At 36.7% G+C, this 14,361-nt stretch overlaps 1 protein-coding gene across 1 annotated transcript in view; it reads right to left on the bottom strand.

Annotated features, from left to right (window-relative positions):
* The window catches only part of Rrp6 (exosome component Rrp6), a 260,374-nt gene that overhangs the window by 165,493 nt on the left and 80,520 nt on the right, over window positions 1–14,361 (bottom strand). The window contains exon 7 of the mRNA XM_090383738.1: window positions 4,500–4,610. Within this exon, the coding sequence (XP_090239864.1) occupies window positions 4,500–4,610 (111 nt within the window). The remainder of the gene's footprint in view (window positions 1–4,499; window positions 4,611–14,361) is intronic.

Here is a 14,361-nt window from a genome sequence, read left to right as displayed (position 1 = left end):
TCACTCTTGTTACCAATTAAATTGTAGGTTGGAGCCTGGTAGGTTTCGATGTCTGTTTCCTGGCATTCTTCTGTTCCAGTGGTGATCATATCCTTTCTCTTAGTTCTAAGAGGTGCACCTGGCTACACAGAGAAGTTATTATGGGAACTATTCATATTATGCTCTTTTCATTCTTGGACAACTGTCTTTTTCTCCCACATTAACAGCCCCACCACATGGCAGCAACAGTGCACCACTAAGTGACCCAAATGACAAAAGAAGGGTTACTAGATCTAAAAACTAAAAGGGCTAGAGAAAGGAAACTTTCCTTTATAGGCTATAATACATGATTAACCTTATTTAATTCAGATACCTAAGGGTTAACAGATGTATGATATTTAAGACAAATGTATTTACAGTTCAGCACTGAAGGAAATAACTACGAAAGACTGTTTGTCACGTGGGTCCAAGATGTAATTATTATTAATAATAAATTAGTAAACTGAAATTAATAGCATAGCTTAATATGCGGTACTCACCTTTTTATATAATCTGCAATTGACGTGTTGAGATAGGATAAAATGGTAGTCGAGTTTAAATTTTGGAAACGGAGTTTAAAATATGCTCAAGGAAATAGAAGTGCACATCTTCATCTCTGGTTGTCATGAATTAAAAGTTGAAATGATAAAGCTAGGAAAGTTAAACTGAGGAGGCCAAGAGCTGTAACAAATTGGCTTTCGTTGTTAACGCCTTCAGTTGGCGATAGTGGGAGGGAGTGAACGAGTGTATTTAAAAGACTCTGTTCCCATGATGCTCTTTGATACATGTGGTAATCTCAGGTGCATGAGATTCCAAGCCGGTGAGAGGTTATAGGGTAGTTTGACATTTAATACATTAAATTCAGAATGATGACGAAATCACTCTATGACTGAATCAACTAAGGGGATGTGGTTGTGGGCTTGTACATGTAACACGAGTTCTGTATTTGATGTTTTTGTGGAGCCATATTTAGAGGTTGTACTATCAATGTAGCATGCATTACAATTTTGTTGTCATTTAATTAGATAAACGATATTGTTCATGTTGCTGATTGATATTTATGTGTGTCTTTATATGAATTAAACACTGATGCTAGTTTATTATATGTTGAAAATATGAGAGTGATGTCTGTACCGATAAATAATCGGCGGAACTGTCTAGCAAGATTACTGTGGTAAGGAATAAAAAAGGGTGTTATTGCGTGTAATGTGTTTGGATTGTTTGTTGAATTAACTGAAGAGGATATTTTCTGGATATGAATTTTTCTGTAAGGTATTGGAGTTCATTGGATAGGTCTTCTTGTGTAAAACTGTATTTGATGGCATTATAAATTTGATTACAGAGGACAGCTTTTTTTGTACTAAGTGGATGGTGCGACTCGAAATGTAAATATTTTCTGGTATGAGTATTTTTTCTGTAAATTCTAGTTCCGAGTTTAGTATCTGTTTTATATATGGTGAGATTAAGGAAATTAATATACTATGATTGAGAGAGAGGTGCAGTTGGTTGTTGTTATTTGGTTTTTAGGAGCATTAGCAACTAAGGCCATATTGCTCCGGGGATGTGCGGTGGTCATTCCCTGACCTTTCCGCATCTGGTGGTTCACGGGCTCGAACCCCGGTTTAATCAAGAAACATATGCTACGCACTGCTGCTCCTGCCCACCTGGCTACGGAGGCACCACGGTTGGTTAAGGTGCTATCATCCATTAGGATATTATGTAAAGTTTGTAGTGTAGATGGCAGGTGTACATTAGTGTATAAAGAAACTATATCGAAAGATGCTAAAATATCTTTATTGGAGATTGTAATAGGACTTATTTTTTTCAAAAGCTTGGGTGGTGTTATTAATTTTATATTTCGAAATTCTTGTGTGTGTGTGTGGGGGGGGGGGGGGAAGGATCTTAACAAGAAAGGAGGATAAAGTGGCAAAAGCTGATTTATTGAAGGAGATTATTGGTCTTAGTGGGTGGTTGGGTTTATGTAGTTTGGTAATAACAAACATGTGGGGTATGATATTATTTTGTATTCCGATTTGTTGAAAGTGTGTAAGGTGATTTCTTTATTTGTCCTTAATTTTCTTAAGATAATGTTATTTTTGAAAAAATAAGTTCTATTACAATCTCCAAAAGAGACATTTTAGCATCTTTCGATGTAGTTTCTTTATACACTAATGTACACCTGCCATCTACACTACAAGCTTTACGTAATTTCCTAATGGATCATAGCACCTTAACCAACCGCACCTCTCTCAGTCAATAGTATATTAGAACTTACATCATTTTTATTAGATGCTAAATATTTCCGGTTCCACAATCAGATATACCAACAAATATATGGTTTACCTATGGTATTGGGAATCTCAGCCCCCCCCCCCCCCTAGCCTCCATTGAAAATCAAATTTTACAACCTCTCCCTCCAGAGATTAAATTATATACCCGATACACAGATGACATCCTTATCATATGAGACAAAACTATAATTGATAACCTTTTTATTAAATTTAATTCAATGCATGACAGATTAAAATTTACCCTTCAATTAGAAGAAAACGGACAGATTAATTTCCTTAATCTCACTATATATAAAACAATACTAAACTCGGAACTAGAATTTACATAAAAAATACCCATACCGGAAAATATTTACATTTCGAGTCGCATCATCCACTTAGTACAAAAAAAAGCTGTCCTCTATAATCAAATTTATAATGTCACCAAATACAGTTCTACACAAGAAGACCTATCCAATGAACTCCAATATCTTACAAAAAAATTCATATCCAGAAAATATCCTCTTCGGTTAATCCAACAAATTATCACCACCATCCAAAATAATATCAACAAACCATCCAAACACATTACACGCAATAACACACATTGTTATTCCTTACCACAGTGATCTTGCTAGACAGTTCTGTCGATTATTATATGTTGAAAATATGAGAGTAATGTCTGTACCAGTAAATAAACTAGCATCAATGTTTAATTCATATAAAGACACACATAAATACCAATCAGTGACATGAACAATATCGTTTATCTAATTAAATGTCAACAAAACTGTAATGCATGCTACATTGGTAGTACAACCTCTGAATATGGCTCCACAAAAACATCAAACACACGCGCATATTACCACTACAATAGCTTTAGAACAGGACAATCAAATACAGAACTCACGTTACATGTACAAGCCCACAACCACACCCCCTTAGTTGATTCAGCCATCCCTATCATTAAATTAAAATCTAGTTTTAAAATTTTTCAGTCATAGAGTGGTTTCGTCATCATTCTAAATTTAATGTATTAAATGCCAAACTACCCTATAACCTCACACCAGCTTGGAATCTCATGCACCTGAGATTACCACATGTATCAAAGAGCATCACGGGAACATAGTCTTTTAAATACACTCGTTCACTCCCCCCCACTATCGCCAACTGAAGACGTTAACAACGAAAGCCAATTCGTTACGGCTCTTGGCCTCCTCAGTTTAACTTTCCTAGCTTTATCATTTCAACTTTTAATTCATGGCAACCAAGGATGAAGACGTGCACTTCTATTTCCTTGAGCATATTTTAAACTCCGTTTCCAAAATTTAAACGTATCCATATTAATTCCAATTTTTGAACTCAACTACCATTTTATCCTATCTCAACACGTCAATTACAGATTATATAAAAAGGTGAGTACCGCAAATTAAGCTATGCTATTAATTTGAGTCAATTTAAATCGGTACTTTAAGAATTCTACAATTTATCTAATTGTAATAATTAGTAATTAAGTACCAAGACATACACTGTGAAAGAGTATTTTAGAGTTGGCAAAACTATGTGGATATGCACTGCCAAATGTGACAATGCCTGAGCACTATAGTACATCATTATCAAATTCCTATTCAAAGTGTCAATGAAACTCAAATTTACCATTGTGTAAAAGTGGTTTAAAGCATCCCAGGACAGATGTGAAGATATCATACAGATACCACATTACTTGACCAATAAACTTCATATGGAGGTAGTTGCAATGTTTCCTCTTCCTGGAACATTAGCATCGATAACAGTGAGACAATTTTGAAAGAGAAATGTTACAAGAAAATGAGCCTCTTCATGCTGTATTGTAACCTAATTGAAAAATTGTGCTGTGTGGATACAAAAAGTGCCATGCACAACATGATTCACTTTTTGCAATTTTTTCACCTCCTCTCCCAAGTGATCTAGATAATCTATTACAAGTTCATTTTTGGATGATTTATGTTTTATCATATACAGATGACCAAAACGAGATATTTTAATTATAATACAAATGTAAGATAAGGTTCTAACCTTATCTTACATTTGTATTATAATTAACTAATACCTCTCGTGTTTGGGGTTCTCATAAAAAAAAAAAAAGATAAAACACACACCTTTTTATTTTAATTATATACTGAGCTAAAAAGTTTTAATGTAAACACATTCCAACAATCACAAAACAATTACCTCTAAATCCAGAGCAATTTCTCTTTGCTTTTGTAGAATATTTACAAATCCTTCCAATTCATTAGGCTGGCTGATAAACACCAGTTGTGTTTCGGCTAATGGCTTTGTCATCTACAACAAAATAAAAAAATCACCACCCTATTTTTTTAATCTAGCATAGCAGTATTAAAAAAAACTTCAAAGAACTTGTCAATAACTACTGACACTGCCTGAAAACACTGATAGTTAAATACAAAGGTTACTGTAGTTCTTGTATTTTACTCTTTAATAAGTTTATTATAAAGAAAGGGTAAAAACATGTAGATGGATATAAAGTAAAGTTGGATGGAAGTAAAATATCTCAAACAATAAAACTCTAAACATCTGCTGATGTATAACAAGAATGTATTAGTATTAGAATGGTTACATGAGGAAATGAAGTGGAATTTTATTACATATGCCAAAAAAAAAATAAATAAATAAATAATAATAAAAAAAAATAAATAAAAATCCTCAATCACTCACAATTTCCCCATTATCAAAATAACTGACCATCAATTTTGTAATGAATTTTACCAAACTATGCCCTTGCCACCTTTGTAATAATTTATTCCAATGATCTATGACAGCGTTACCAAATACGGAGGATGCGGAAAGGTCAGGGAATGACTACCACATATCCCCGGAGCAATATGGCCTTAGCTGTTAATGCTCCTAAAAACCAAATAACAAAAACAACACGACAGCGTTTCCTAAACTGGGGTCCGTAGACCAGTTACGGGGGGGGGGTCGTCTGCAAAATGTTCAGAAGGTATCAAGTAATATGTGTTTATTTTCTTAAAAAATATATTGATAGAATTACAACGAACTTCATCATTGAACATTACTTATTTTCAATAAGATTAGTGTATGTAATTGTATACATTTTTCAAATTATTCCTTCTATGTATAGCAAATTGATGATAAATAAAGTTATTATTACGTATCTGTATAAAAATAAGAATAAAGTTGAGTTGTTTAACAGCTGGCACAAAGAACATGAGGGAATGATTGGGCATTTAAATTTACCAGATAGGCATCCTATAGAGGATGTATGGGCCTATCTTGAACAGATAATGAAAACACAACAACAGCACTCACAACACCTAAACAAATCACAGGCTCAATCATTTTCACAATGGCTTAATATTGACAAACTATTTGACAAACAATTTAAGAGGTCTAGCTGAACCTCTAACAATGAGAATTCATGACGTGATTCATGCAAATGGTTTTTTCTTTTTTTTCCCTCGTGCTTGGGGTTTTCTTATGAAAACCCCAAGCACGATAGGTATATAGAACCTATAAAATACTTAGTACTGTGCGTGCACGAGTTGAACGTTAAGCAGATATTTATTGACACCAGAGTTGAATTCCAGTACATGTAACTTTCAGAAAATATGTATGGTGGGAGGTTGTTCCAGAAAACGGAAACTTAAACGAAAACTTATGAAAACCCCAAGCACGATAGGTTATAGAACCTATAAAATACTTAGTACTGTGCGTGCACGAGTTGAACGTTAAGTAGATATTTATTGACACCAGAGTTGAATTCCGGTACATGTAACTTTTCAGAAAATATGTATGGTGGGAGGTTGTTCCAGAAAACGGAAATTGAAGGAATAAATGAAGAAGAGAAGTTGGTCCAGCGAGTTTAAAGTTGAACAGTAAAAGAATGCTGACTGGCTGCAGCATGTGTTCGGACTGAAAGAGCAAGCATGAATTACAAAAGCTAACTCAGAACACAGGCCGAGGCAGTATCTACAGAAAAGGTATGCAGCAGAAACAGAACATCTATGGGACAGAGTGAAGAGACTCTGTATAGATGAGTCATTAATTAACTTAACTGGCCCCTTTTGAATGTGATCTAGAAGACAGAGTTCATTAGAGCACCAGATGTTCCAGATGTGAGAACAATATTCCATTGTAGAGTGAATTTGAAATTTGTACAGAGTGAGTAGTTGTTAAGAAGAAAAGCAACACCACCAAAAGCGAAAGAGAAAACCCATTTTTTTAGATGCTGAGCAAGCAATATTTGTGACATGCTTATGCCAAGAGAGATTAAAAGTCATGGCAATCCATAATAGAGACGAGCAATCTTCTCGAGAAATTCGAGTTTCATCAATGATAACCATAGGAGCAGAAGAATCCTTTATGCAAGATACAAGACAGGACTGAATTTTAGAAGGATTGAATTCAACTAAGTTATCTTTTCCCCACTGCAAAACTACCTGGAGATCAGCATTTAAGGAATTCACAGTGGATATTCGAGAAGTTGGAGCTGTTTGTGCAGGGCAAGTTTTCTCAAAATGGAAGGTGGAATGCAATGTGCTATCATCAGCAAAACCATGGACAGCATTTGTGGCCAATGCAAGAAGGTCATTAATATACAAGAGGGAAAGAGTGGGAGAAATACTGAAGCTTGGAGAACACTAACATTAGTGGAGTATTCAGAAGACAGAGAGCCACCTGCCATCACCAATGAGCAGCCAGAGAGAAAATGGATACCCAATTACAAAAAAAAAAAAAAAAACCCAGTTGGAAATCATTTAGATGCAAGCAAACACAATCAAAAGCCTTTGAAATATCAAGAGCAACTGTCTGAATTTCACCAAACTATTCCACTGAATTTGCCCATAGATGGGTAACATAACCCAGTATATCATCAGTGGATTGACAGAATCCATACTGGTGATCATTGATTAGATGGAAGGTTTCTAGATAGTTCAGGTGTTGGCATTAATGGATTTTTCCATTACTTTAGAAAGAGTAGCAGAACAGTAAGGGCAATGGGACAATAACTGCATGGGAGGGATTCATCACCCTTTTTAGGAGCTGGCTGGATTGGGAAAATTTCCAAGCAGATGGAAAAACACCTTTGGAATAAGAAAGTAAAAAAAAAAAAAAACGCAGCACAGAACAGCAATAAGTTCAGGAGCACAGGTTTTGAGAACAGGTGGAGAAATAGCTGGGGCTTTCTTAGCATTAAGATTTATCAAAATTCTTTTCACTCCTTTTGAGGGAAGACCACAGGAGGCATTGAATAGAGTATACCGGAAATGGTGGGAGGTTTTTTACCAAGATCATCAATACACGAGTAGAAACAAAAATAGGAGCAGGTCCGCTTTATCTGTGGCTGAAGTGCAATAGAATCATCTGGTTTTGACAGAGATGGGAACAGATATGGGCAAAAGTTAGGACAAAGAGCTTTGGCAAGAGACATAAATGCTCAGCTACCATTTGGACAAGAAGCATGTTTTCTACCCTTATCCTGTTCATCTACCCTTATCCTGTTCAAAATCTACTTTGGACTGATTAATAACTGCTTTACAATTCTTGTGAGCTTTGGTGTAGGCAAAAAATGAACCTGGAGATTTGGATGCAAACCCATTCCGATATTATATGCAACATTCTTATGTTGAATAGCCTTTGCACATTTAATGGAAAACCAAGGTTTAGATAAAGGATGAAATTTTAAGGTGCAATGTGGAATAACACAATATTCCACATTGTACAAGAATAATTTCACTGACATGATCTGAGTGCGCGCGCGCGCGCGCGCGCACACACACACACACACACACACACACACACACACACACACACACACACACACACACACACACACACACACACACACACACACAACTAAAAACAATAATCCAACCAAAGAAAAGACTAATAGAAATTGCACAATTATCCCATTCTGAATTCTTGTAATGCCAAACAACATGAGCATGAGGTTGAGAGAATGGCCACAAGAGAAAGGTTCCAATGGAGAAAAGACCACCAAGTTGTGATATGAGGTGAAGAGCACCACTCACCTTGACTGTGTACTTGGAAGGGTTGTTTGTGAGAAAAAGTCAGAGAGCATTGGCTATGTGGTTAGGAATGTCTGGTATTCTGGTAGGTAAATGAACAATCTTTGCAAGTTTATTAGTAATTGCAAAAACCTCAGCATCATGACCAGCTGGGTCCGTGTGTATAGAAAACAGAGGTCAGCTGGAGTTGTGAACATTAAAATCACCAGGGAAATTATCTCACTGTTTGGAAATTTAGACTGGAAAAAGTGAAGTTTCAAAGAGAAGTCAGAGAGTTCCAAGGGCTTAATGAAATTTTGAGAATGATAGAGGCAACGGATGAATTTGACAGAATGGGGTGGAGAGATTTTAAGCCAGAGAAGTTCAAAAAAGAGGGGATTCCAAATTACTAAATCTCTGATAGGGAACATCAGAGCAGAGATATGCACAGGTACCACCTTTGAAGTGAAAGGAATTGTACAGTAAATAATTTTGGACAACTGAGATGAGCAATGGTTGAATCAACCAATAATTGAAATGGCAACCGAGTCCAAGTATATTTGTGAAATGAATGTGGAAGTGTTTGCGAGGCTTAAATCTTTTTGCACATTGTTCTAGTAGTTTTGCAGTTTGTTCTATCAGTTTGACTATTCATGATGTATTCAGTAGTAAGAAAAGGGGGAGAGGATAAGTTGTATGAATTAATGAAATTTTTTATGGTGTACACATGGCAACAATATATCCAGCTCCTTGAGATAATGTGGCCTCAACAATACCCCCCCATGCACATATACTACTCGAAGGATGCTGAATCATATTGTCACCATCTGCCAGAGCAGAGGCAGTGAGATTATTCACTAGCTGACCCAGAAGCCGCCTAAAGAGTTATCAAAGGCCTCCGTAGCCGAGTGGTCAGGAGCGCGAGTGCAGTAGCACATGCTCTTTGAGTAGACCGGGGTTCAAGCCCCTGACTGCTGAATACGGTCGATCTGCCAACCCGCACTGGACCAGCGTAGCAGATTATGGTCTATTTCCCTCAGCATGAATTGTTGAGGAGGCTTCCATCCTGCAGTGGGTTGATAATGGCTGCACTTTATTTTTACTTTTTTACTTACCCTCAAAATGTATGATGATGCCCATCATGATTTCATGATGGGCATCATCATGAAATCTTGCTATGATGCCCATCATGATTTCAAAAGACATCAATTGTACTGCATGATGGAAGAGATGAGGGTAGGTGGAGCTTTGTTCTGGAGACTAAACATGGGTTCCATCACTTCAAGGCTCCAATAAGCAAAGTGGTGGTATTGCACCAGATGATGAGAGAGTCATCTACCACCCAGTATTGTCTTGTAACACAGAGGGGCGGCATTCCTCTGTGTGGTGTGGATGCCACAATTTGAGACCTGCTAACATGGTTCACATCTGGGTCACCTACAGTATACTAGGTGCCACATTTCAGGACATGTACATGGGTCTCATACCCAGGGTTATTAACAGTTCCACTGCTGTGAATGTGCAAGCAGAAGAACTGGTTGTCACAAAACAACTGGGTTTCACTGAAATTCAGTCCACGAGTGTCATCTGAACATTAGTTCAACCCACCAGTGTTTTATATGCCCAGGTAGCAAACCCAGCTTGTCATACCTGAGAGAATGTCTGTGACAGCCTCAAGGTCCTGTAATTCACAGGCAGGACACTGTGCTTTCCTGGCCACCTCTTTAAACTGCATTTACAGATCAATGGAAAGAAATTGGATGGAATCATGTTTTAACCCTAATATATTGGTATTGGTTGATGTAATGAAGAGTTCAAATTTGCTTTAATAAAAAAAATTTTAGATTACTCCTAGAATTACTATATAGACAAATTAAATTTTCTAATTTATTTGTTTACAACTTGGATAAATACTTATCCAAGTTTTAAAATACAGCTGCTTAAAACATTTTCTCCTGTGATCGTAGTTTTGGTGCCTATTTCAATTCTCTTTCTGTGCATAAAGTCCCACACAAGTACTGTGGAGGAGGGTGGAAGTCAAATTTTGGGCCATGCCACTAACTGGAGGCATATTCGTAACTCCTCTTCAAATTATCATTTACCCTAAAGGGTTCCTCAATGACATTAGGAGAAAAATGACTTATGCAACCTCTGTTTAAGTGAATTCCATCTTTTTAAAAAAATTTCCTTCTAACTATAAATAACAGGCCTGGTTGAGAGGCCCCCAACCACACAAACCTTGCAGAATCTGCCCAATCTAGAGTTAATCCACAGGTTTTCATCATAAAACCCTTCTTATGTCAAGGCAGAACTGCAGGAACAAGACCATTTGTACTGTCTCATGACATTTTCATAGTGTGACCTTATTTTTTTATTATTATTTTTTAATGAAAACTCCAATGTATTGGAGCCTATAGTACTTAATTAACTTAAATGGCCCCATGAACGGTTGAAGATTGAAAGAAGATACCCATTGACATTACATGAATTTCCACAGATTGTAATTTTTAGGAACCATGTGAATGGACATTGTTCCAAAAAACTGAAGTCGAAGGAATAAATGAAGAAAAGTTGGTTCTGTGAGTTTGATGTTGGGCAGTAAAAGGATGCTGAATGGTTGCAACATATGTTTGGAGTAGTTTCTAAAGATAGCAGGGGAATTATAGAAGTCAATTCAGAAGAACAGTGCCCAGAGAAGTATCTATAGAAAAGGCATGCAGCAGAAACAGGACATCTATGAGACAGAGGGGAGAGACTTTGTAAGAGATTACTCATTAATTAAATAACTGTCCCCTTTGAAATGCAGTCCAGAAGCCTGAGAGAGGTTATGGAAGCATCACCCAGATGTGGAAATAATATTCCACAATAGGGAGATGAGATTTGTACAGAATGAGTAGCTGTTTAGAAGAAAAATGATGGTGAGAGCAAAAGAGAAAACCTAGTTTTTTTAGATGCAGAAGAAGCAATATTAATGCTGTGCTTATGTCAAGAAAGATTAGTCAGGGTAATCTGTAATAAAGATATGTGATCTTGTCATTGAAGTAAGCATAGGAGCACAAGAAACCTTTTTGCAAGATATAAAGACAAGACTGAAATTAACTAAGTTAGCTTTGCCCCACTGGAGAATTACCTGCAGATCAGCATTAAGTAATTGGTAGTGGATATTTGCAAAGTTGTAGCTGTTTGTGCAGTGGAATGCACAAACAGCTACAACTCTCAAATTGGAAGGTTTTTTTTTTTTTTTTTTTTTTAGTAGTTGTTGGCGCATCGGCTTCTGTGGCCATATTGCACCTCCCAAGGTTTTTGCAGTACTTTGATCCAAGCCCGAGGCGGGAATCGAACCCGCGACCTTTGGGTTGCCGTGCAGGTACTTTACCCACTCGGCTAGCCCGGTCGGCCAAATTGGAAGGTGGAATGCAATATGCTATCATCGCCTATTTATCGATAGGATTTCTAGTTAATGGAAGAAGGTCATTAACATAAAGGAGGAAAAGAGCGGGAGAAAGAACTGAAGTTTGGGGAACTCTGGTGTTAGTGGAGAAATTAGAAGACAGAGCCATCTATCAACACCTGCGGTGAGCAGTCCAGAGAGAAAACTGGATAATTAATTAGGGGGGGAAAAAAACCCAGCTGGCAGACCATAAGATGGAAGTTTATAAGATTTTTATGTCAAACATGATCAAAGCCTTTGAAATGTCAAGAGCAATTGCTTGAGTTTCACCAAACTTTTCCTGAATGTGTCCATAGATGGGTAACATAAGCCAGTATATCACTAGTGGGTCGACACTGATAGAATCCATATTGATGATCATTGATTAGATGAAAGGTTTCTAGATAGTTTAGGAGTTGGTGATAAATGGATTTCTCCATTACTTTAGAAAGAGTAGAAGTAAGTGCAATCAGACGATAACTGGATGGGAGGGATGTTACCCCACATTTAAGAAATGGCTGGATACGAGCAAATTTACAAATAGAAGAAGAAATGCCAGTGGAACAAGAAAGTATAAAAAGGCGACACAGGAATAAACCCAGGAGCATAACTTTGGAGAAATACCATAAGGACCTGGGGCTTTCTTGGCATCAATACTATTCTAAATTATTCTGTCATCCTTTAGATGGAAGACCACAGGATGCACTGAACAAAGTTTACTGGGAATAGTAAGAAAGAATTTATCAAGATCACTGATACACAAGCGTTAGAAGAAAAGTAGGGTGCTGTAAGGTCAGCTTTATTTTTGGCTAAGGTGGCAATAAAACCATTCAGTTTTAAAAGAGAAGTGAGAGTAAAGATGGTGAAAAGTTGCAACCAATACCTTTGGCAAGAGATGAGAATGCTCGACTACCATTTGGATAAGAAGCAAGTTTTCTACTCTTAGCCTGTTTTTTTTTTTTTTTAATCTAGTTTGTACTGATTAATAACTGCTTTACAATTGCTGCAAACTTTTGTGTAGACAGAAAATGAACCTGTAGATTTGGGTGCAAGTCAATTGCAATATACAACATTCTTATCTTGAACAGTTTATAGCTCATTTATTAAAAAAAATCAAGGTTTAGATAAATGACAAGATTTTAAGGTGGGGATAAAGGATTTTATTCCTATAAGAATAGTTTCACTGAAACTATCTGAACAAATGTTGACATCAGAAGATTTGAAACAGTAATCCAAACAATGAAAATAAGAATACAAATTTTGCAGATCATCCCATTTTGCATTCTTGTATTTGCAAACAATACAAAGTTAAGAATGACCATGAGGAAGGCTCCATTTGAGACACCATCATAATGTTGTGATTTGAGGAGCATAGAGTACTACTCACCTTGACTGTGTATTTGGAAGGGTTGTTTGTGAGAAAAAGATCCCAAGTGTTGGCTGTGTGATTAGGATTGTCTGATATTCTGGTAGGTAAATGAACAATCTGTACGAAGCCATTAGTAATTGCAAAGCACCCTGTTCTATATGTTAGATGAGTGAAGTCGTCTTTGGCAGTAGAAATATGATTCTTACGTTCAAATTGAAATCATCTAGATGCATAGGATGTCCAGGAGCATTATCTAATAGAAGCAAAATCTTGAAAGGAACATTGTTGTTTTTACAATATTTTTCAACCTCAGGAATGAAGCAGCATTTAAACCAATCCTCAAAGGGAGATATTGTTATCCATGCTCTCTGGTTCAATCGGAAATGCATGGGTAAGATGGCTTTATTGATATCCTTAAATGCACGAAGATTTCGAGAATGGTATGCAAGCAGCGCTTTTAATCTGTAATCTCCCGCTGCATTAGCCCCAAGCAAGAATGTGGACCTATCTTTTGACACCTTGAAACCTGGCATTGTATTTTCCTCTTTGACTTTGGCAATGTATGTTCGATCCAGCATTTTTTCCCAATACAGAGCATTAACTGCTCTGTATTGGGAAAATTTTTTTCCCAATACAGAGCAGTCTCATCAATGTTAAAAATTTGCTGCACTGAACAGCCACCTTCATGAATAATTTTTTCCAACACATCACAAAATTTCTCTGCAGCTTCAGAATAGGAACTGGCGACTTCACTGCATACTTTAATGTTGTGGAAACCAGCATGTTGAACCAATTAAACCACCCATTGCTTGCCACGAACTTCGGATGGGGTTACCGTACTTATACTTGTTGCTTTTGCTTGAATGGTCATTAAACTCAGAGGCACTTGCTTCTGAATCTGATTTTCCATCCATATTATTAACAGCTGTTCCATCTTCGACATAGCACCTGAACACTATTTTGTGATCACTGTTGACCATAAGTGCGTTGATCCTTTGACATGTTCTTTTATACGTGCACTGCCCTTTAAAATAGTATTCACTGTTGAAGCAGTGAGACCTAATTCCCTTGCAATAGATGACAAACTTTGTCCTGCTTTGTACTTCTTAATCAATATCATCTTCATTTCTAAATCAATTCTGTTTCATTTCCTGGCACTACCACAGTGAAGGGGAACACATTTCAACATAATGTTTATTAACACAAATGCAATAAGATCGAGTTCACTACCCATTTATAATTGGA

This window comes from Mastigoproctus giganteus, chromosome 10 (assembly GCF_048544385.1).
Source record: "Mastigoproctus giganteus isolate SK-2022 chromosome 10, ASM4854438v1, whole genome shotgun sequence".
Lineage (NCBI taxonomy): Eukaryota > Metazoa > Arthropoda > Arachnida > Uropygi > Thelyphonidae > Mastigoproctus > Mastigoproctus giganteus.
Note: the sequence above shows the minus strand (reverse complement) of the source record. Positions and strands in the feature narration are given on the sequence as shown.